This window comes from Rhamphochromis sp. 'chilingali' (genome assembly GCF_963969265.1).
Source record: "Rhamphochromis sp. 'chilingali' genome assembly, chromosome: 9".
Lineage (NCBI taxonomy): Eukaryota > Metazoa > Chordata > Actinopteri > Cichliformes > Cichlidae > Rhamphochromis > Rhamphochromis sp. 'chilingali'.
The window spans coordinates 24,449,814-24,474,240 of NC_137936.1; the positions used below are offsets into that span (position 1 = coordinate 24,449,814).

General features: G+C 37.6%; 2 protein-coding genes across 4 annotated transcripts in view; both read right to left on the minus strand.

Annotated features, from left to right (window-relative positions):
* slc38a3b (solute carrier family 38 member 3b) overlaps nucleotides 1-10,032 on the minus strand; it is a 31,908-nt gene extending 21,876 nt beyond the window's left edge. For both annotated transcript variants that reach the window (XM_080891144.1, XM_080891143.1), the window contains exon 1: nucleotides 9,768-10,032. The gene's annotated coding sequence lies outside the window, so the exon portion shown is untranslated. The remainder of the gene's footprint in view (nucleotides 1-9,767) is intronic.
* Nucleotides 10,033-13,699: 3,667 nt separating this feature from the next.
* Nucleotides 13,700-23,828, minus strand: rbm5 (RNA binding motif protein 5). 2 transcript variants are annotated; one of them, XM_080890403.1, is made up of 25 exons: nucleotides 23,680-23,828; nucleotides 23,385-23,432; nucleotides 21,792-21,972; nucleotides 21,540-21,698; nucleotides 21,331-21,400; nucleotides 20,836-20,909; nucleotides 20,011-20,094; nucleotides 19,679-19,739; nucleotides 19,236-19,301; nucleotides 18,970-19,130; nucleotides 18,783-18,880; nucleotides 18,206-18,293; nucleotides 18,065-18,133; nucleotides 17,776-17,842; nucleotides 17,197-17,297; nucleotides 16,931-17,066; nucleotides 16,445-16,536; nucleotides 16,108-16,293; nucleotides 15,857-15,997; nucleotides 15,683-15,766; nucleotides 15,356-15,541; nucleotides 15,192-15,266; nucleotides 14,963-15,063; nucleotides 14,715-14,844; nucleotides 13,700-14,622 (listed from the first exon to the last, which is right to left on the minus strand). In XM_080890403.1, the coding sequence occupies exons 2-25, from the start codon at nucleotides 23,399-23,401 to the stop codon at nucleotides 14,497-14,499; spliced, it is 2,553 nt and encodes an 850-aa protein (XP_080746529.1). In that variant the 5' UTR covers nucleotides 23,402-23,432; nucleotides 23,680-23,828; the 3' UTR covers nucleotides 13,700-14,496. The 2 variants fall into 2 exon arrangements, with proteins under 2 accessions (XP_080746529.1, XP_080746528.1); XM_080890402.1 differs by having other exon boundaries at nucleotides 16,931-17,087.
* Nucleotides 23,829-24,427: the final 599 nt, after the last annotated feature.

Sequence of the window (24,427 nt, forward strand, 5' to 3'; positions counted from 1 at the left end):
TCCTTATATACATCTCTGCAAGTTTGTTAAACTTGAAAAGGGTGGACCTGAAGAAACCCTTATATACAATCCTTCTTTTCAGAGAGGGCCTAGAAATATGCTGTGGGGCTGCCTTTGTCTGTGCCACATCACTGAAAGCTAAACTTTACAAGCCACAAACAAGTCATTTGTTTTTGCCTAATTTTCTTTTTTAGAAATTGGAACAAAATGTTGTGTTCATGACGTTATCAAATTTTTCTATCCAGAATACATCTGTACAGCACAGGAATGACTCAGAGTCAACAGAGTGACGTTCAACATGCCTGACAACAGGATCTGACCTCATTTGTTCTTTTTCAGAAGTTTCTGCAGTCCATACACTGAACTGCAAATAATGAAATGTGAGGATGAAATATGACGATGCATGTTCTGCTTTCCAGAACTTCAGAATGGAGCAAAGCAAACAAGTCAGGATCACTAAGGCAAAGTCCACAGTCAGAGTACTTTTTTTTATCACCGTATTTGCTCTTGTCTTTTATATTCCAGATCCCTCGATTTTTAGTGCTACTGCTGACATCCCCACACAATGACACTGTGGCCTTGATGATGAATATAAACATGAGTATGATTAAACGAGATGCCAGATCACTCACAACAAAATGCTTCAAATAACAGAGAAAGCGCTTTCCAAAGCAGCTATTATGAGGCTACTATAATTATACAGTTTAACAGTAGCATCAGTGTGGGGGATGCTGTATTCACAGTTACAGTCAGAAGAGAATGTCAGAGTATTTGTCATTTATCATTAGCAAGCCTGTAATTAATAGCTCTTTAAAATTTGCCTCGGACTTTTTAACAGAAATAAATACTCTTCTATACTTCAGTGAGAACTTAGACAGACAATGGTGTGTTGTTAGTAGTTTCCGCTGTGACCAGGGTAGATCAGCTCAATTGTGTTCACAGTGTCCTCTCTGCCAGAAGATCACTGCTGTGGCTATTCATAGTGTACAATTAAAGAGTGTCATTGATACAATGCCACTGAAGCTAGGAAAGAAACTTGAGAGGACACTGCGTGCTGCTTCACAATACAATCGGGTACTGAGCTCTTCAAATTTATGAATACCTTTCATCAATTAAAAAAAGAAGAAGATCTAAATCTGGATTTTAAATTAAAAAGAAAAAATACCTAACATTACTGATACCTTGCACCATGTTATCTGGTGAGTCAGTATTTGCTCAATGATACCACGTCCCTTAACGTAGCCTCAATCCCCTAGCCTAAAAACCCCTGATGTAAACACTTCCTGTTGCAACACTGGCCTTTGACAGCAATTATTTCCAGTGAGGTAAATTCAGAGGAGAAAATGTTGTGTGAATGCTATTTTCAAATTGAAATACACTTTGTGATACAAGTTATGATTAGTGTTGGCCATCACACGAAAAGCAATCGCAAACAAGCAAAAATAAATCAAACTTAGAAACGTAAACATGTAGAGCTCAAAATGTTGAGCCTCTCACGGTGAGTGAAACTACAGTCATTATGTTTGTTCATGAACAACCACAAAGCATGGGATCACTGAATTTACAGTAAACACAACAAGACCCTATTGTTTTGTCTCGTGACTTTATCATGTTTATACCTAAATACAGCAGTGACTGTTCTGTTGTAGTCTTCTATATATCTAAAACTCAACATATATGTCTTGACCATAATGCACAGCACCATGCATGGTGAGAACAAAATGCAACAATGCAACATATCAGCTGCCAAACACAGTTGTCAAGATCATTTGGGCTTGCTGTTTGCCACAGGTCGTGGGCACCTTGCTGTCCGTATGCCAGTACTCTAAATGTGAGGCCATCTGTCCTACAGCAAAATCTTGGCCCCAACTTGGTCATACAACTGGATAATGATCCCAAGCACAGCAGCAAATCTACAGCAGAATGAATCAAGATGTTGCAATGACACAGTCAAAGTCCAGACCTCAACCTGATTGAAATGCTGCTGTGAGACCTGAACAACTCTGCCCATAAATGAATGGTTACAAATGTAAATGAACTGAAGCAGTGTTATTAAGAGGAAGAGTGGGCCAAAATTCCTCCTCAATAATGGAAGAGACTGATAAAGTCAAACGGAAAAAGATTACTTTGAGTTATCGGTGCTAAAGGTGGATCTACTGAAACATAGACTACTCTGTGTTTCACAGGGCTGCATTACGGAAGAGGATTAGGGACACTGGGGGAAAAAAGTGGGCACGTCTTTTTTTTTCTTCTTTTCCTGAATTCTGAAAAAAAAGTCAGAATTCTGACTTTTTTCTCAGATTGTTTTTCCAGTGGCCCTAATCCTCTTCCGTACTGCATAGAGTACCATGAAAAATAAGAAAAATCTCAGTTTGGTTCATCAAAAAATGATAAAACTGTTAATGCAAGAAAAGCATAATCTAACCACAACCATAAAAAAGTATTATGGTTAAGGTTATTCAATTAAATGTCAAATTATTCAAGGCTGTATTCTCTCTAAATTATTGCATTATTTCTAAAGTTACAAGTACACAATTTCCTCTTATGACCACTAAAAAACCTCATTTAGAGGGAATGAAAATAAAAGTCTTACTGTAGAAACACATGCAACAAAGTGAGTGTGCACGTGTGCACGTGTGTGCATGATCACTGAAACAAAACTGAGTGCAACTGAGAACACTCTTATAAAATAACCCATGAACATTTAAACTTCCTCATTTATTTCTTTATTCAAAAGTATGGAAAGAGCTGCCAGGGGAAATAAAAAGTCTGATGAAACTTTAAAAAGGCTACAAGAGCAGAGGTGGCCAACTAAAACTATGTGAAAACACAGTTGCAGGACAAATTGGGAAATAAAAAGTCTTGGGAAATTGGGAATATAAATTGATTCATAACACTAATCAGAGCCGCAATGGTAGTCCTACTAAGATCACACCACAGACAGCAGAGGTGAATATGAGAAGGGAAAGCGCTTCAGACTTGGCACAGGGATTATCAATGGAAGTCAGTGTTTCTGTGACAGTGTGGACAATGTTAAGGACATTGCACAATGTCAGTCTCAGCGGATGGCATCTGACGCTTGTTTGCTATTCAGCACAAAACTGCAAGATTCAATTTAGCTATAGAACATCAACATATAATTGATGACTGGATAATCATTGTTCAGTGAGCTCCTCGTGATCTTGACCAACATAAATATATTTGGCATCAGGATGTTTGGCACAAAGCTCGCCAGGACTACCATATTGTCTCAACACTGAAGTACAGAGGTGGGGGGACAGGAGCATGACTTTTATAGATGGCACCGTACATCCTAATGGATTTACCAAACTATGGACTGAAAAGACAACATAGTACCACATAATTACTAGTTACAGAAGTAAAAGGACTCAAATTACCACAAAGTTTATAAAATTTGGCTCAAATGTTAAAAACAGATTTGTATACAAATTTTATCAGAAGTGTGGCTTTGCTAAACCAGAGAATTCTTTATTATTGTGAAAAGGAGATATGATAGATATGAGGCACTTTGCAGCATATCTTAGCAAATACATATCAAATTTAAATTTTAAAAAAGTTGTTTTCAAAGAAATATCACAAGTCAAACCAGCTCCACATATTTTTCTACATTCAGAATCTTTTTTCAGAGTACAAAAAGTTAATAGACACATGAAAAAGTTTCTGAAAATTGTAGGAGATATTAGGAAAATGTCACAGCTGCTACAGCTGGGACACATCTCAGTATAGAACTTTGACAAATACAGAAAATATTTGCCAGTGATTTCCACTTAAATGTTCCCATAAAACACAAAAGTAAACTAAAGCCAAATTATTTCTTTATACTAACACATATAAGATAATTTTAAAGAGCAGAGCTTGTCACTGATCCAGAAGCCTGAGTTTTTTAAGCGTATATTTGTGTCCCGTGAAAATTTGTGACGTTCACTCCTAAAACCATTCGACCTGTGAATTTGGTCATTTTCTTTCCAAAGAAATTACCCCGCCTACGTGGAAATTTAGCTCTAAAACCTGTTGAAATGCGGGCTGGTTCTAAAAAGGTATCAATTTAAAACTTGCTTTAACATAATTTCAAGAACTCTTAGACTTTATATAGATTCCAAATGAGTTTTGTTTTCAGCAACGAAGTGACAAAAACTGAAGTCTCATTTTGAGCTACTATATTTATCTGACATTTGAAATGTTTGAACAAGTGGGAGGGTTAAAGATTAGCTGATTTCTTTCTCTCTTTTTTGACAATTCAAGGTTAAAAGTTCAAGTAAGAGGAGCTATTTATATATTTTTTCTTATCATTAAAACCAGAGCATCTATTCCTGTGACACTAGGACATAAAGCAGGGCATGCATGCGACAAACACGGGACAGTGGGGAGCAGGCAAGCACATGTAGATGAGAAAGGCGCATGTGGCACGAGGTTCAGCCAAGAGCGCCTGGCAGCACCAGCTCATCCTAATCCACGTGCTTCCAGGGGACAGGGGACCACATGCTCATGTCTTGCATTACAGCCAGAACTTGAATTACATATTCTTTCCATTTATCATGATAGGTTTCTCAACAACTAAAACCTTCATATTAACACGAACGTTTTAAACAGTTCAAAAGAACAGATGATTTATTTTACTTTAAACAGGCATGACTAGAAAGTATACTAAAAGTATTCTAACCATTCATTTTGAAGGAAAACTGAGGTGTTTAATTTAGAAATGAATTGCATAAATTATATATTATACAAATGTATAACGTCAAATGTATGTTAAATCATACAGACAGGGACATTAAAGACTACATAAAAAGAAAATAGTTGCAGGAAAAAAAAAGGAGTGCTGTTAACTATAAAACATTTCTGTTTTTAGCTTTAACTACCCCCAAGTAGTTCTGAAATTGCCTTTTTGCTGAACTGCATAAATAAAGTAAAAAATAAACATGATAGACATTTATTTAAGCAACTTGATGCTTTGGTACAACTGTCTTCCATCTCTAAGGTTGAACCCTCTATAATTTCAATAAAATAATCTTGGCTTATTTTTCTTAGTCATCACATACAAGCTGCCTAAATCATTTAAAGGGTCATAAAATGAAGCACCACCACTAGAAAGCACACAAGGACGAAATTCAATGTGCAGTTGTGCAAGCAGACAATACAGTCTGTGTTTGTACAAAGATTTAGTTGAAAACATTAGGCTCAGTTGTCCGATAAAGGATGATTTGTAGAGCAATAGCAAACAGCCCAACAAACCTCCCCATATTTCATCAGTACGGGTTCAGGTGCACCCTGATGGTAGGTGAAGTTGTGAGTTACACATCCCAGAGGCTGACACTTTAGGATCTAGGGAACCATAAAATGTCAGATTTTATTTTAAGCCTAATTGATACATCCCGAATTGTTCCAAAGGAAGTCAGTACAAGCACCTGTACAGGTCCGAGTAGATATAAAAGCTATTATTTATGATTATTTATGCAAGTTTTTCCCAGATTCTCCTGTCTACAATCTTTATAATTAATGCTAGATGTAAAATGTTATAGACAATAATAAAGCAAAAATTTAAAAAACAGTAGGACATTTTATTTATGATTCACATTTTATTATACAATCATTATATAGTCACTGTGTTTAACACAGAAGATAAAAACACTCAAACGTACATAGGTTCATGACAAAAACACAAAGAAATAAAATACAACAGACAAGCGCACATATGCAGTTATAGAGAACAGCACCGGGTTTCAGGCTTGATAGCACAGAACGAAGTCACCATGGAAAGAAGACAGTAAAAGATACTTCAAATTAGTTTAACCAGGATGGTTCAAAGACAGCTTGAGTTATCAGTAATGTCTTGATCCTTTGAGAAGAGTTTTACATTTGTTGCTACCATGGTTTTGAACTGATTTTGCCCATTTGTAGTAAAAAAAATAGTTTAAAAAAACAAACAAAATTTTGTATCGTGTTGAAACCCAGCAAATACACAGATGTATTTTACATTGTGCAAATTATGCAATTATTATGCTTTATTAGCACTAAAGCAGTTAAGGAGGCTTTAGTTTTAATAAAGCCACTGTAATGCTTTCTATAAATGACCTCTCAACTTCAACTATCTAACAAGACAGACCAAGATGATAGCATGACTTTGTACCGTGAGAATAAGAGATTACATATATTTATCAGCTGTAATTAAGTGTTTATTAACAAACACTATTTTTTTTTGTAATCTACAGTGTTACAAAGAAGATCTTCTGAATAACAAGAATTAACCATATATATCTGTGCCATACATGAGTAAAGTGAAAAATCAGTGCAGTGCAATAATAATAAACCAACTATATTTCTTTTAATATTAAAAGCATATGTCCTACAGTTATCAAAAGGAAGTAAGAAGTAACTACAACCAGCTTTTTTTAAAGGGGCTGTTTGATTTAATTTTTAGCCAAAACAGTTTGGTAAGTTATTTAAGCAAATAGTTAACTCTCATTAATTATGATTACTTGATAAACTGCAGGACATTTTTCTGAAGCACAGTTTGGTAACCAGGAGTTTGCAGCGGGAAGTACTGAGCAATTATACTCTGTGCATGTGTTTCAGGCAGCTTTTACACTGCCTCACAAGAATGTTGCATTTTTCATTTTTAACGGGTGAATTACTGACAGGGCAGGGTGTTGTTTTATTTGAACAGTTAAAAAATACAAAATGATTAAATGTGACATCAATGCGAGAATAAAGTGATTGCAGTGGAAGCATTATAGCAGGTACCCTGGCTTAAAGGCCTACGGATATTTTGATTCCTTGTTACGACATGGGGGGAAATAATAATAAATGTTTTATGTTGTATGTTTTTATTACATTGTCTCTGAGGGCTTTTATGTCTCATATTATGATTTGAACAATTAAGTGTCCCTTTTCACATTTTTCCATGAAACACTGTTTTGAGAAAGAAGGATGAATGCAGTAATAATGTTGTATGAGGAAAACCTATCAAAGTGACCACTTTAATGAGTAAATTGTAATGTCAGGCTTTTGGGATAAAACCTAAACATTTACCGAGGGAATGGGAAACCTTAGTGTTTTCTATAATCTTTCCCATATGGGTCAGTACACACAGAGCAATAATTTTGTCCATCAGATCCAGAATTTATCATTATTGTTCATTTGAAGTCCAGTTATTGTCTCTACTGAGGGAAATATCTTACTCTTTCATGTCTAACTCTATCTGATGTATGGTGTTGAGTAGATTTCACTCAGCACTCCTTGGAAAACATGTCTGCTGCAGCCAAAAATGATGCATGATGCTATGAGTTAGAAATCGAAATAATGAGCTGAAATTTGAACAGCTGCTATCTAACATTTTATTATTATTAATTGTCGTTCAGGGGATTTCTTGGGGTTACAAAACATTAGACTAAATAGCCAAGGAAATTCTTTAGGACAAGTACAAATATAAATACAAAATCTATGGCTCATTGTGGAATATTTCAGTCATCATATATTAACATGTCAGTGCATATTCATCCACAGGGAACAAACTTGGGGGATAAAAGCTTAAAAAATCCACTCTGAACAGAATTAGAGCTCTCTTTTCAATCTTAACTCTCTCATAAAATGCTGAACAAAATGTATTTTTGCCACACAATATAAACAATATCGACAAACGACTATGACTTTCTAATGACTTCAATATAAATAGACACTGGCGCATGATGAAGTCTGGTTCAACCCACAAAGATTATGAGACCCATGACAAAGATAATAATAACCTGACACATGACAGTTAGACTGACTTAAATACAACATTTCACAGGTCTCTTTAATGTGACACATGAGTACAGCTGGCTGCATCCCACATGGATAAAACACTGACTTCCACGCACTGTGCACCTGTCAGGTTCCTGCTCAAACTCCTAGTCACTTTGTTCATTACACAAGGCTTATCTGCTCATTCTGCACTATAATGACCCCAGGACAAAACCCCACACTGGGGTTTCGATAGGGACCAAAGTCAAACACATACACCCTCTCTCACACTACCTGGAAACCAATTTTTTTCCCCCCCCAATATGTCACAGTCGAACACATCTAGTCAACACATGCATTTAAGCAGCTTGGGGTCGAAAGATCTTGACAGCCATTGCAGAAAAACATTCACCACCTACCACATTTCCACACATTTCCAGCAAAAGGAAAATCTAAGCCAGCCGCCTGCAGCCCACTTGTTAAGTTTTATCCTACATTAACACAAGCTGTTATGCTGATTTCAAAACAAAGCAAAACAAAACTGCAGCTTCATGAAACCACCTGGCCCAAACAGTTTTACTGTAAGTATTGTTATTATTGCTGAACAACACTTTACAGTTAAGCAGCTTTTCAACATAAACAGCCACTGCAAATTCTTAATTATATACTCAGAGCTAGAATGCACACTGTATGCAAAAATTTAAAAAAAAAAAAAAAAAAAAGTGTCACTCTCACTAATCTTCCACCCATCATCTTGTTGTACTATCATTTGGTTTTCAGTTTCTCACAAAACAAATGCTCACAGTCAAGTAGCTGAAACCTGTTTATTTTAGGCATCTTCAGCTGAAAATGGCTCGTTTTAAATGTATTTATTACCTGTTACAATTTATTTATTTATTTAACTGAACTGTAGCCTCTTTATTGGTCAACACATAAGCCTAGTTTATACTTAGAATGGGATAAAAATCCATTTCACAGCATTATCTAAATTAAAATGACCACAAATAAATAAATCAAGTAACAATACAGCAGAAGTAGCCTGATACAAATCAAGACACATTCAGCTTAAGAAAACAGAAAAGCAGCGAATATTTAGTTCACAAAAACCTCAGTGACACAACATATGAAATGTAATAATGTAATCATGCTTAATCTTCAGCCCACAGTAACAAAGGCAGACTTTAAAGTGCTTTAAAGGGCTGCTCTTAGTTCCTTCTGGTGTTTATAGCTACTGATCCACTCTTGCCGTTGTTAGATGTTTGTCACCTTGTGGTGAACTAAGTCGGAAAAAATTTTAGTTTCCGTCGGATATGGTTTCGCTAAGAGGAGGAAAAGGAAAGGGCTTAGCTACTCCATACCATGTGCCTGCATGTGCTACAGCCTAAACCGCAGGGAAGTAGCCTGTTCTACAACCTGTAAGAATACTGGGACACTGGGGTCACAACATGTCAAAGTTTTACACCTTCCTGTGAAAAAAATTAGCTCAAAATAGGAATCATATAAGCGATCAAACCCGTTTCTGTGTCACATACTGCTCACGTAGGCATTCGTCCAGCTTGGATTTACCTGTTGCAACTGCGCTACAGTAACTTTCAGGCGCATCGGTTTATATTTAAGAAAGATTCACAACAACAACGGATGAGCACCAGTTTGTTGCCCTGGATGAAACGCATAGTCGTGACATCTGCTCTTGGCGCTCACTCCAGAGGGACCGAGCTACTCTTTCTTCATTGATCACCCCCTTTTAGGAAACAAAGCTATAGGCTATATATCCAAAGAGTGAAGCTACAATTTCCTTTATGTCTTCTTCATTGCTTTCCCCTTAGGTTACTATATTCCTGCGTGGTTGAATGAAAATCAAAAGATCGCAATAAAGGTTTAAAGTATTATTTTACAAGTGTCCACCTCTCAGTGAAGGCAGAAAAACCTGGAAATATGTCAGTCACAACAAGTAACAAAGCCATTCCCCTAAAAAATAAATATAAATAAATAAAACAAATAAAAAAGACAGGATTGTGATGTCTTACCAAAAGCTCGTATCACGAAGCTTCCACGATAATTCCGCTGGTAAGTGGGAACAATCTGATGACCTCGCTCTCCTTTCGTGCGTTTCGCGTGTCTTTCTTTTCCTCAGGGAAGGTGAGAGTTGCCCATCTATCTGTCTATCTGTATTCGTGGATTTTTACGCACATTTGTACCGTCTCTTTCCAAACCAGTGGCCACAAACTGTTCTTTGAGAGATGGTCTGCATTGTAAAACCATTTGAAGCTCCAACTGTGGGGGTCGTGGTAGGTCCGCCTCCTTTGCAACCCCCGCCGCCCCCGCCGGGTATTTAGCCGCGTTGCTCGATGTAGTGTTCAGCCACTTGGTTCTGTGAGTGAGCCTGTGAGCGAATATGAGAAAAAAAATCTGACTTTCAGCAGGCAGTGATTACTCAAGTCTTCGGAATGAAGAACTTAACTGCACGGCTCTTTAGATCTGTCTGATAATAGAGGAGACGTCCTGCTAAGTTTCACATACGTGTCGTAATTGTCTGAAAGCTTTTAAAAACCCGACAGTGCCAAATACGCGCGTTCATCTTTGTCTCCCTATATTCCGCATACCGTGGTTCCTGCACTGAAAAGCTGTATTAGTACATTATTTTTCTTAAATTGTGTGTCTTGTGTTGGATCCAGTGGTTTCCTCTGCTCGGTCACAAAAAAATTGCAAAGGTGAGGAGGTCACTTGTTTGCTTCTGGCACTCAGACAAGTATTTACCAATGGATCACACTTTCTTTTATGTATTTATTTTTCTTAATCTAAATCAATAAATTGATTTGAGATGTGGCTTTGGTGCAGGTATGAGTTATTAAAGTTTAAGATATCTTATCCTGAAATATCACCAGCCAGCAGCTGCACAAATACAGACAATTATCAGAATTCAGTAGAATAGACCATAAGAGGAAACCAATGAAAGACAAAAATAGTGTAGTTGTAGATAAAATATTAAAACATAAAATAAACAAGCCTAGTGTGAAGCAAGAGTTGCAACCCAGATTGGATCAAATAACTGGCTATTACATAGCTTACAAGTATATCATAAAGGTATGGTTATACTGCAGAAATGAATCATGTAGTTTTACACTGTTGCCACGACATTAAATTATTTTAAGCAAAAGACAACTTAAATTAAATGTCACTTTAGCGTCCTCTAGAGGTCATGCTGATTGAAGGAAGATTTAGAGACGCCAATTAACAGATTAATGCTCATTCACATCTCCATAAACACATCCTTAACCCTTACACATGTCTTTGCCTTCACTGTAGGGTCCTGGTGAGTTTTGACCAAAGCCAATAATTTCTTTATAATATCAAAATCTGAACTACAGATCTGTTTAGAATGTATAAAAAGCCAACAAATAGATGATTAATTCTTAATGGGTGTTTCAGAGAGCAGGGAAACCTTATTTCTGCTTTGTTCAAGACATGAAAACACAACAGCTGTAAGGGTTCAAATATATTTTAGAAAGTGAAATGGCGATAACGTTCTAAAAATGCTGGGATTTACTAGACAACCATATAACCATTACTATCATTACTCCTCACTGCTGTTTTCATAAAAACATCACCATAACTACCATCTATATGGATATTATACAGGGTACTTTTTTTTTTTTTTTTACTATAATCACATCTCAAAAGAGGTCAAATTTGGCCCAAACAGTAAGTAAATGTTAAATGCAGAACAGCTCAGAGGAGCCTCAGAACACAACAATAACAGATGGTGATATTTATACACACATTTCCCCTGACTTTTCAAGAGGACTGAGCATGTATTGGAGTGACTGAAACAATAACCCAGTCTGAGATCACCAATAGCCTGCACTAAATGGTGTAAGATGCATATTTTTGAGTGATGCCAAGTTTTCATCTTTTAACAAGTGGGATCACATGATCTATTTGTCATATTTGTCTTACTGCTTAACCATATGTAGAGTTGAATCAGAGAGATTTTAGCTTGGCTTTTTCTTCTTATTTGCTATGTGCTCATAGCTATTCTGGTTCAAAACGCTTCACATTTGTTCAGCAGATAGGTGCTAACATTGCAGTTTGGTGCTTAGTGAGCTTTTAGAGCCTTTTCCTGAAAACAGTTGCCTTCATCCATCACACTAGACGTGCTAAATATGGAGCAAAGCAGTAGTTCAAGGCACGGAAGTAATGCTGCAGATTTAGCGATGATTCTCTTTGCCAAGAGAATCACTGCCAAGCTTTTTCACATACAACTTCATTAGACAATACCTTTTTTTTTTTTTTAGCACAAGCTGGCTAACAGATCACTCATTCATTGTGGTTGTGCTTAGGAGAGGAAAGGTGGCATGTCTTGATTTGATGCTTGCTTCAGATAATCTGCTTAAAGTAATGTTTACATGAAAAGTACAAAACATTTCAACAGACTGATCAGCTGGAACATTTTTAGCTAAACAACTTGCAGTAGTTGACTAAAAAGACAAAGAGAAAAGCAGCACTTTGTGTCTCTCACGTATTTCTATAATTATTGTCCCACAGAGATAGGCATCTCTTAAAAAGTCTTTAAATGCCAATACAAAAACATGCAAAGTACACATCTCCACTCAATTTCTACAATTTTTTCAAGTCTGTTCAGTTTTCAGTTCATTAAAAAAATCATGTGCTGGTTGTTTGTTTTAAAAGTGTCATCAAAAATGTAAAAAAGAGACTACAAGTTCTGTGACTGGAACATAATGGTATTACATAAGAGGAGCTAAAGAAAACAACACTACACTCTTGCTGACGTACGTCCTGCGCTTGATTTCTTCTACTATTTCCCAGCTGGTTTTCTAGGCGTGGCTTTAGGAAGTGGTGAAACACTTTACACAGCACAGAACAAAGGTGAGATATGTAATCAATTTGTACTCTTTCTTACAATATATGTGTCTAAAAGAAGTGAGCTTGAGGTTCAGGACATTTCTTCCTAAGAAGTGAAAACATCAAAGGATGAAAGATGATGAGAGTCATGAAACAATCTGAGAGATATATCGTGTTTCATACAAACTGCTAGCATCCACATGACCAACTCTTTATGTGAAGAATTAATATCACTTTCAAGGTTTTTTTTCTGTTTTAAGATGCGCTGGAGTAATTTATTCTTTTTTTATTTTAAAATTTGTTCTTGGTTTACTTTATATTTTTTGGTTATTTACAAGGTTTATTTGCAGGTTAATGACTGCATAATTTTGTGTTTTGTTTTTGTTGTTTGCCTTTGTAAATCAGCCAGGAAGAACTGCAGGGCAATTTTCTATCTTTGTTTATTCCTTGCCAAACTGGATAAATAAACCACAAAACACAACTTTCAAGGTTTTGACCTTGGACTTCTTTTGCCTGCGTACAAAATATCACCAGAGTGCAGCAGTGGGATCAGGTGGAATTACAACTGACAATCAACTGTTTATAAAAAACAATTTGATAATAAAAATCAATAAAGTGTTTTGTCAAAGTTTTATTTACATGTAACATACGGAAAGACTACAATGGATTTACTATATAATAAACAATTAAAAAGGGACAATAAGTGTGTCAAAAGAACAGCCAGTAGAGACAGCACTTGCACCTGCGTCAACACAGACTGAAAAAGGATTTTTTATTTTACTATATTTGACTTGGAGAATTTTATTTCATATTGTCCAAACAAAAAGGAACACTGAATTTCAGTTTTGACAACCAGGAAAAATTCTTCAAATGAGAAAAAAAAAATGAAGCTTCCCAGGTATATCAAGGATTATGAAACACTGAAATAACACAAAGCATTGTGGCATTTTTAGGGAACCATGGGTATATCCAGAGTAAGGTGGTATTGTATCAGTATCGGTTTGTGCGCAAATACGATTGCATTTAATTCATGTGGTTGAATTGTCACATCAATATTTTTCCCCTGACAAAATAATGATTTGGAATAAGTTTTAAAAAAAAAAAAAAAAAAAAAAAAAAACCTCTACAAAAGAAGGAAAAATGTAATTTCAGATTTTTGCTGTCACAGGCCAGTTACTGCTATTTCCACAATTCCGAACTACAGAGAACAGCTTTAAGTTTCACAGGAAGCCACTGCTCAGATTGCAATGCTTAATTTAGCACCAAAATCAGACAAAAGAGCAGCTTTTGTCATCTAAGGTTTTTCTCTACACGTGAAAATGTGCCTCCTCTACAGCCAAGTGCTCCCACTGCATATTCAGCTGATTTTATTAGCAGTGAGATTCTGGAATTAGCGGTGCACATATAGATCTCACTGCAATATTTCTGAATTTAACTGCTGAAAACACTCAGAATTTACATTAAGAAAAGCTGCCGTATGTTATCAAACATAATGAAGACCAGAGAAAAATAACGCCACAAGTTTATTTCTGTACAAATAATCCAGATTTTGTATAAACTGTACAATCATTTAAACATGCTCAGACTAAAGAAAAAGTTGTCATAACATTGAATGACTATAAAAGAAATCTGAAAACCAGCAATGTAAATTCACTGTGCATATGTACAATTTATAAATTATATTAACTATGTCATTATTCCTACAACAGATTTTTTCTTCATTGACTGGTTTAGAGTAAGAGGTATAGTTTTTATGGATCACAGACTGGACTGATACCGTTAGGAACGTCTCTTTAGCTTCTCGTGACGCAGACACAGTGGAGCTCCACACCAAAAAGAAGCAGATTGTTGGCAGGCCATTTCAAGAAGTCACTTTTGCTTCAGACTAATGACTCATTCCAGCTCAGTGAAGCGAGCAAACATGGCTTTGCGGACTGCATCTTTGTAGGTGTCTGAAGGAGAGAGGGTGTAGTTGGTTCCTTTAGTGCCGAGTCCAGCTCCCTTTGTTCTTAACTGAGCCTGAGGAGGAAGTCCACAGAGTTGAGTACTTTCTAGAGCTGTATATAGTTACTGAGTCTGATGAACTATTACACCACAACTGTTACAAATACCTCAATTGGTGCTGTGATGCCCTGCTGGTTGCGGCCAAGACCTTTCCCCTCCTTCCAGCCCATTGCCTGCAACATCTTGTTCCCAATATTGTCACTGTTGAGGCCATCTTTAGTGGGCTGTTCATAGTTACTGTACATAAAAGAGCAGAATATCAAATAAAGCCAAGTTTAATGATAAAATAGACTGAAATCACTAGAGGAACGACATTTCACACAAATCAGTAAAATAAACAAAAATGACTGCTTACATTGCTGGCGCTGGTTGATTAAATTTCTTCTTTTTAGGCACAGGCGGTTCAGGGATGCCATATTTTTCTCTTCTCTCGGCTGCCCTGTCCCTATATTTCATCTATAGAAATATAGAAAAAGAAACAAATAAACACGGTATAATGTACAAAAACAATGTTTAAATGCATCCACATTGAAAAACAAAAGAATGACTCAGAAGTAAGTGGGTGATTCTATATTGAGCTGCACCTCAGTCTCTTTTCTCTCCAGCTCTTCCAGCTCTGCTTCACTCATTTTGGATCTGCGAAGAACTTCCAGGTTTTTCTATGACGAGACCAACGGAATAATGAGCTCTCTCCCTTTTTTTGGAAAATTCTCATTGTTAGTTCTGAAGATGACACATGTACTGTTACCTTGTGAAGGTCTGAGAGTTGCTGATGTCGGATTAGACTCTCTTTATTGGGAAACTGTCTCCTACACAGTAAGCATGCTAATTTTTTCCAGTCTGTCAGCTTGTCCTGGCTTATATCACCACCATCAGGTTCTGCTCCTCCCTCCTCAGGGTCACTGTCTCCACTGTAGGCAGCCACAAGGCCACACTGACCACACCAAGGATAACCATACATAAATATTAGCTTATTACTAAGGGTAACAGATTTTTGAATTCATGCAAAATCTGACATTATCATCTTCATACAGAAGTATAGCCAACTAAAATGAGAGATGCAGAAAATACTCACCTTTGAAGAGGTGACTGAGGTGGTGGATGGCTCTTCTTCAGGGGCCCTTAGCATCTCTGGGATGAGTCTGTCTAGACTTACCTGCTGGAAAAGGGAAGTGGAACCATTAAAGACATAGAAGCTTTACACATGCAGTCCCAGAACTTTGTTACGTATCGAAGCCTAATGAGATACCTTCTTTTCAAACAATGTGTATCCAGCATCAGCAGCTGCTGCCTCCTTTCTTTCTTCTTGACTAATAGGCTGAAAGCTACTTCTGAAGTTTTCCTTTTGCTTGTTGAGACTTTTAGCCCACCGTTCCATGTCCTTAGCAATCTGTAGGATTTTTAAAATATAGTAAAGTGCACAAAGAAACGAGTGAACTGAAAATGTGTGAAAGTTGTTTCAGGCATAATAAAAATGTTAATGCAGGACTTTGAACACACCTGCTGAGCTGTCTTGCTTTTGGGCTTCTCTTTTTTCTCCTTGCCCTCTTTCTGTTCTTTGGTGCCTGTTGCTGCAGAACCACCTGTTTTGCCATCATTTTGTCCAGTGCCTGTGCTGGCAGGTACGTATGTCTGCTTCTCACTGTCCCAGTAAAGAAACTGCTGAGTCTGAGAATTGTAGTAATACTGAAAGTAGAAACGGCAATTTGCATGTTAATTAAAAAAAAAAAAACTTAAAAAAAAAAAAAAAAAAAAAGGAAGCTCAATTACACATTATAAATGCACAGATCAGACAGAAAAACATGCAACTCACACAAGGTGGATGTGCACTACTTACCTGTGTATTTGGGTCATAGTAGAGGCCAGTCTGAGGATCGTAATAGTAGCCAGAAGACTCATCATATTGATAGGTGGATGTATCAGGAACAGCTGTGAATTAGCAAACACAACAGCATTAACAATGGTGGTAAAAATCTTTCTTGGCAAATTAGAAAAGACAGGGATAGAAATAAAGACGCATTCCAGATTTAACTGTTAACTAACACACAATTAATAAAATGAAAAGCTTTAAAGAATTAAGCATTAGCAATTATGTACAACATTAAACAATCTTAGATATCATGCCCCGCACATTTGGTTAGGTCTAAGGAATAACAGATTAACACAGTTCTTTTAAACTACAGGCTGGAGACTGAAGTTCTATCCAGGTTCTATACATAGAAACACTTCAACACACATGACAGTGACCTTGAGAAAACTGTCATGTTTCTATGCACGTCACAGTTCAGCAGTGTTGGTTTAAAGGGATCTTATGTGCTCATACCAATGTTGGTGTCCGCCGCCTGTTCAGAGGCTGTTAATGTCCCCGCAGTGGTAACAGTGGCAGCTGCTAAAGCAGCAGCTGGCAAAGAAGCAGCTTCAATTCCTGAAATGTGTCCAGCCTGGGGTTTTGCCTCCAACTGTTGGGCAAGTGGCAATGCCTACAATCAATAAACAGTTTATTTAAGATTATTTGGAGATTGTTGAATCAGTAACTTACACAGTATTATAAATTTATCTTATTACAGAATTATCAACCGTGTACATTACCTGCACAGCAGGCTGTGCAATTATATGGGGTTGGTAGACTTGTGCGTTCTGTGATATCACAACTCCAACTGCAGTTGGAACAATCTTTACACCCGGGGCAGCTGTAAGTTCAAAAACAAAAAAATGAAACAAAACTCAAGATCATGATGCAAACAAAGTCCAATTATTATATTTTTCAAAGTTTACAGAAAATCTGAGCATTTTTTCTAGAAACAGTAACTTAGCATTTGTTGCGCTTCTCTGAGGATGCACACACATAAATCCGAGCAAAGGGTCACAGTGGCTTGCAAAGCAGCCGCTGTGCACGCATTCAAAATCTTAACTACTTGTTAACGCCAAAATGCCTATTAGAATACAGACAAAAATGATGGAAACAACCACATTAAACATATCAGCTTAACTGAAGCTCATAAAACTATAAATTCAGTGTGAACAAATGTTAGAACAGCTTGTAGTCTTGTCTAATCACAACCACATAAAGAAAAAAAATTGGAGACACTAATTTTCAAATGTTAAAATGATACAGTGAACAATTAGCTACAGAACCAATATTTTAAACAGAGTTTAGAAGTTCTTTACCTCCTAGAATTCCATTTCCCTGAGAGGTGCTGATTGCTGCTCCTTGCTGGTAGTATGTCTGATAATCCTGGGGAAAAAAAAGAAAAAAAAAGAAAAAAGGAAGAAGAAACAGTGTTTGTACATTTATAATGTCATTATATTAGATACACCCGCACGTTTTCTCTGAATGGCTGTAGAGTTACACAGCTGCCACTGAATGATGATACAGAGCTGTATCTCACTGATACTGAGAAGTCGGAAATTACCTTCTAGGTCTTGGTAATGTAACCATAATTTTCTTCTTACTAACCTGGGACATGGGAGTATAACCTTCCTGTAGGTAGCTGTACTCTGACATTCCCTCTGAGCTCTGCTGTGGCTGAAAAGGAAAACACCAATTACGACTCTGTGATATCAAAAATGGAAGGTGATAGACAGAAAAAGGACCTACCTGACTTGAGGACCACTGGGCTGCAGCAATAGCTGTGCTGGCCACAGAGAAGGCACTGACACGATTTCCATCAGGGAGTAAAAGGTCCCTAAAAAAGAAAAGGGAAAAAAATGATATTCACCTGAGTGAAGCTCAATCTTTCTTTATATTGTGAATCAAGACAGGCAACTTGAGGAACCAGGAAAAGGTTGGCCTAAGGCTAACATTTAAAGGGTTAAGAGCATAGATGGAGTTAAACCACAGAGCCTCGCTGCTTTTAACCACAGCAACTTGTGGTGGCACAAACTAGACCTCTAATCATCACTTTCAACTCTCTAGTAAAGTCTTCCAATGTGGTGAAATCTTTTTATGACAGTCTTGAGTTGCTAAAACAACTCGAGGGAATGCAAACTTGAAGACCAAAATCATGTCAACAATTATGCGAGCAGATGGGGCTTTGTCGCATTTGCTACATCGACCTTTATGGCTAACGTTTCTTTAGTGACACCAGTTATTTAGAAAGCATCCCAGAAAAAGCCATACTGAGGCCATTCCTGCATTTAAAAAAGAAAAAACAAAACAAGTGAGGACTACTTACTTTCTAGCACTCTTGGCATAATCCACCCCAATTGTTTTTCCATCTAGTTTTAAGGGAGGCTGCAGTCCTTGAAGGATTGTTAGCAGCTGAGATGCTTCCTGTTAAAATGATTGATAATATGTTAAGTTATATACAAAACTTTTTTCAAAGGGAAAGCTTTTTCCATCTGTACATATTAAAGAATTACCAGAGGTGAAGACAGCTGCACAAAGGCAAAGCCTCTGTTCTGGCCCGTTTGCTTGTCCTTAATAAGACGAATGTTGTTGGATGATAGATTGGCATATGGTGCCAGGGCAGTCATGATGGCTTCCACTGTGGTCATAGGAGCAATATTTCTAAGGATGATTGCTGATGGGACAAAAGATGATATTTAGGGAAAGAATACTATAAATAGAGATATTTTGCTTCGAAACTAAGCAAATGAAACTGCTTCAGTAATGAAGAAACTCTTACTATCGCCATAGAAATCTCCGCTGGGTTGAGTTTCAGGAACTCCAGTGTTATTGGTCGCTTCACTTTCTGTTGAGAGAAAGACAGAAGTAAGAAGTGCATTAACACAACCTCCAGAAGTGAGAGACTGCAACAAAAAAAAAAAAAAAAAAAAGGTATAAAATGGTGTATATAAAAAAAAAAAAAAAAAAAAAAATCTCTTTAAAAGATAGTGTTGACACTATGTGCCCATTTCATGAACTACACTGTCTGTTGTGTTTCACGTTTTCTTTTATATTATTCAGGCCAATTAGCACTGATACACCTTACTAGACAGAGTGACATTCCTTAAAAATCCACATCATCTCACAGCTACAGAAACAAACTTGGTGTTGCATCCCAGCCCTGTGGACTCAGGCTGCTCAGATGTCTGCAGTCAGTGGCCTCTTGTTGATTTAACTACTTACCAGCTTTGGCTGCTCCACACCTGAAGCACTTCAGCCTCCTCCGGAAATTGTACAGGCCACACTGCAAGTAACCGTTCACATCATTTTGATTATACACCTACTAAAGCCCTGAACAGTGCTGCCTCAGAGAACAGGCAACTATATTGGTACTGCATACCATACTTACCTAAGACACAACCTAACCTTTACCACTTATCCAAATGTAGGTGTACAACAAAATAAGATGACAGGATTGCAAAATTTGATGCTTACAGGCCTATCTCAAGTGTGTGCAGTGTTCTTTAGAAGAAAATGTTGGATAATGAGACCATGAAACAGAGACATTAACTTACTGTGCTGCAGAGCCAATCTTCATACTTGTTTCTGGGGTGACTGTAGTGCATGTCTACGGTTTTTCCTTGGATGGTCAGACGTTTCTGAAAGAGGAGAACAAAATCATCCAAGTGTTCATGGAGGGAACTCGTCTCATCAAAAGAGCAAGCAGTTTTGGAAGGGAGAGGGGACGGGGGAGAGGGACCCCCAACAGATAGCCTTTGAGTTACAGACAGGCACATGACGTGTATGTGAGCATGATGTAAAGAGGGTTCTTTTGGTGTTTGGGACCCGAGTGCCCAGGCTGAGCTGGAGCAAAGTGTACAATGTGACCCTAACAGACTTTCCTGACTGCTTTCCAAAGAAAAAAAATGTATGGGCTTCTCAAAAAACAAAACAGAAGAAAATTCTGTTAAAAAGATTAAGAAAATACAAAAATAACAATTCCCAGTATTTGGGGTAAGCTTGCAAAGAAAAAAAAAAGAATAAAGAATGGGGTTACACTGAAATCTGAAAATAACTAATATAGCCATGATCTGCAAGGCAAAGATGGTGTGTTCATCAAATCTAAATGCAGATTTTTAAAGAGATCACTTAACAAAACCAGAAATTTTTCTTGAAGCTTATTACCCAGTACAATTAACTATAAAAATATATTAAAATATGACATTGTAAATAATAATATAATCATCTCTATATTTGCTCTATTGTATTCAGTTTGTTTTTTCCAGTTTTTTTTTCTCTATACAGTTTCCACACTACGTATTCAATACATTCTGGTTGCCTTTTGGGTTATTTTTCCAGATCCCCAAGATTAAAACTAGACTTGGCGATTGTGAAGCAACCTGATTGGTCTCCATCCATCGTGTAGCATCTTGCAAGTGATAAAAGTCCACGAAGGCGAAACCACGGCTTATACCTAGAGACAGCATTCAAATATAGACGGGAGGCGTGTTAGTTAAGAGTCCAAGGGCATATTATTCAAACTCTTCCACAAACTGCTTCCCGACCCAGGGCCAGATTGGTACACAATAGCCCACTCCTTAGGAGTTTTACCATAGCAAGTAATCCTGCAGAATACAACTGTGTGAACCACACTCAACATCAACATGAGTCTGCCAGCTGACTTACTCATAGCAATCAATGCTGCTCTTACTTACCTTAAATTGCTCCACAGTGTACAAGATAAGCCTTGAATCAATATTCTTACAACCTTTTCAAGTACTTTGATATAGTCATCTCCTAACTTCTATGGGAAAATGGGTCTGAATGGAAGCAGATTGGCTCCTATGGTCAAAGACTTGGGGAAGCTCGGAGTCCGTCACATGACTGGTTCTCACCTGTTCTCTTTTTCATCAGCCTGACATCCACTGGCTGGGGTCCCTCAAGTTGGTCAATGGCAAAACGAATCTAAATAACAACATGCAGAGGCTGCTTAACATCATAATTCAATCATTCATTCATTAATACATTTAGAAAGGTACTTGCACAATAAAAACAAAGAAAAGGAACAAAAGGGTGCACACGACCAGTGCAACTGAATACTTACATCATCCTCAGTGACATGAGGAGACAGACCCCCCAGCATGATGGTCTTGCTCTTCTTCTCGTCCCCTGGTTCCCTTCGATAGTCCTGCTCTTGGTAGTCACCATCTGAGTGATAACCATCTTCTGATCTATCACTGTTACGACGCTTCCTCTCCCTTTGCTTTAACACAAAACAACAACAGCTGCTAAGTGTCATTGGACAATTGTTTTTTCAAATGCAGTATTTAAACCCAAGTGCTATTAGGACAAGCACCTCTGGGCTTTCTCGTGATCCTCTGCGATCTCCTTCATAACGATCACCACGTCTCTCGTCACCCCAGCGGCGCATGTTGTGTTCACCACGTTCTTGGTCTCGCTCACGTCTGTCGCGCCACTCAGACTCATCACGGCACTGGTCAGAACCATATCTACCGCTACGTTCTGTTCGACTAATCCTATTCAGAAGGACATTACAAAAAAAATAAATAAGTCAAACAGGAGCACAACTAATACTGCAATAAACAAACCAACTTAGCACACCTTAGTGTTCAACATGTATAACATTTCAATCACTTTGTTACCATTTTAGTTTTATCATGACTCCAGCCTTGAACAATGCATTGTCATACGCCATTGTCATTGTCAATCTCAGTTAATCTTAACACTGTCATGCCAAAAAACCAAAAAACTGCTGGAATTCAAACTGCTGTAAGTGACTTGTTGGCCGATAGTCTGTCAAACATATCTGAAACACCTCTAACGTGAATGATGACGTTTTTTTGCACTGGAAAAACGATTCTTGTGACCTGATTGAAGCAGTTTTTGGCCAGGTGAAATGTATAAATCCTTTATTCATGTGCATGAAAAATGTCAGATTTTCAATCGCTGTGACATGTTTTTTTTCTTTTAAGCTGTATTTTTTTTTTGTTTTAAAGGAAAGATTGTAGCTTCTACCTTCTGACAGGAATATGTCTGCCAGAGAGGGCACCAGAAATTGCAACAAATGTAACATATCAGTTCTTTAAAGATACTTTAAAGTGGCTGAAAGTGACTTAATTGATTGCAATGTAGAAAAAAAGCACGTACAATACACCAATATAGGCAAGAAATGTTACTCATATTAAAAAAAAATCCACAACAACAAAAACAACCCCCCAAAACAACAACACTGGCAATCACTCATTGGCAGATAATCACTTTTACATTCTTGTATTGTCCTAACTTTTTATTCGAATTACGTAACACGTTTTACGAGAGAATTTGATGGCAATAAAACTGTTTACCTGTAGTATTAACGAAAACAAATTTTGCCTTTTTTTATTTTTTGGTTTAAAAATAAATTCCATGTAATAATAATGGATTGGATTTATATAGCGCTTTTCAAGGCACCCAAAGCGCTTTACAATGCCACTATTCATTCACTCTCACATTCACACACTGGTGGAGGCAAGCTACGGATGTAGCCACAGCTGCCCTGGGGCAGACTGACAGAAGCGAGGCTGCCATATCGCGCCATCGGCCCCTCTGGCCAACACCAGTAGGGTAAAGTGTCTTGCCCAAGGACACAACGACCAGGACAGAGAGCCCGGGGATCGAACCGGCGACCTTCCGGTTACAGATACGCTTCCCAACCCCCTGAGCCACGGTCGCCCTGTATGTAAGGGTTTACATATCTGGAAAAGCTGGTAGAAATCACCGCTACTTTTGTCTGCCATTTCAGTTTAAACACAACTTTTGAATATTATTTGGTTAAACATATCCCCGAAACTCGGAACATGTATCAGAAACGGGAAAAACACAGGATTCCCACTATGATAAGCCACACCTACCATGGTGAGCTGAACTGGCATTTAACGTTGCTACTCACCTTTTGTCAGCCCCCATATTTCTTACAGCTTCCGCACTCACACGACCTCTAGAAAACAGAAATAAAAACGTTAAAAATATACGTAGCGGTTTTACTCGTTTACACATAACAATTCCCCGTGTAGTCGAGTGAACTCGTTTGGCGTGAGAAAAACAAAAACCAAAGCCCTCCTTTTTCTTCATTCCATAATATGGAGCTAGACGTCATCAAACGGACGTCTCTTAAGCCAAAATCAACGGTGCTAACAAGAGACCGCGAAAGCTTTAGTTTCAACTCTGACCGTGAAGCAACTTACCAGTGTAAGCTTTTATGATGGGTTTTTTTTTCACCCGCACTATTATTTTTTCAAAACGGTAATAGAAAAATTGCGGAGAAGAAAATTCATCTCACGTCCAAAGACTTATCTGCGATGGCACCTTCTTTATCCCAAGATGCATTGGTGTTACCCGGTGCATTATGGGTAATGGAAAAGTCAGCCCCGAGTTTGCCTTACAGGCATGGAGTGGTCTCTCAGCCTGGTTGTTTTCCTCACTCTTCCGTAGTTAGTTGTTAAGACTTACTGGGGTTACATGTTGTTATAATTATCATAACAAACAAAACAAAACATAAAACCGCAACAAAGCGTATATATACGTTTATTGGTATTTAAATATAGAGCATGGTTAGTTTTTTTCGTTTTCTTGAAATTAACAAATCATTGGCAAAGAAGACTTTAAAGTAGTATCTAATTAAGGTTTAAACGTTTGAGTGGAAAAATGGTGGATAAGATAAATTAACCTATACAAGCTAGGATGAAGCAGCATGATGGCACTGTTGTTAGAACTCTTGTCTCATAATAAGAAAGTCCTGGGTTTCTAAAGTCCTTCTTTGTGGAGTTTGTCTTCTCCATAAATTGTGTATCCTCTCACAGTAAATGTGCGTTGCTACTTTTATTTTCTTAAAACGTTTGGTGGTTTAGTGAGTGCTCAGTTGGGTAGAAAAGCCTGGACGGACAACAAAGGGATATAGCGTAGTGCTGCCTGTGAGGGAAAACCCAGGACAAA

What these genes read in the sequence shown, in the direction of transcription:
- rbm5 (XM_080890402.1), bottom strand. An exon ending in GTGTGGAGCAGCCAAAGCTG is followed by an intron (nt 19,302 to 19,678) that starts GTAAGTAGTTAA and finishes TTCTCTCAACAG; the next exon opens with AAAGTGAAGCGACCAATAAC. An exon ending in CGGAGATTTCTATGGCGATA is followed by an intron (nt 19,131 to 19,235) that starts GTAAGAGTTTCT and finishes TTGTCCCATCAG; the next exon opens with CAATCATCCTTAGAAATATT.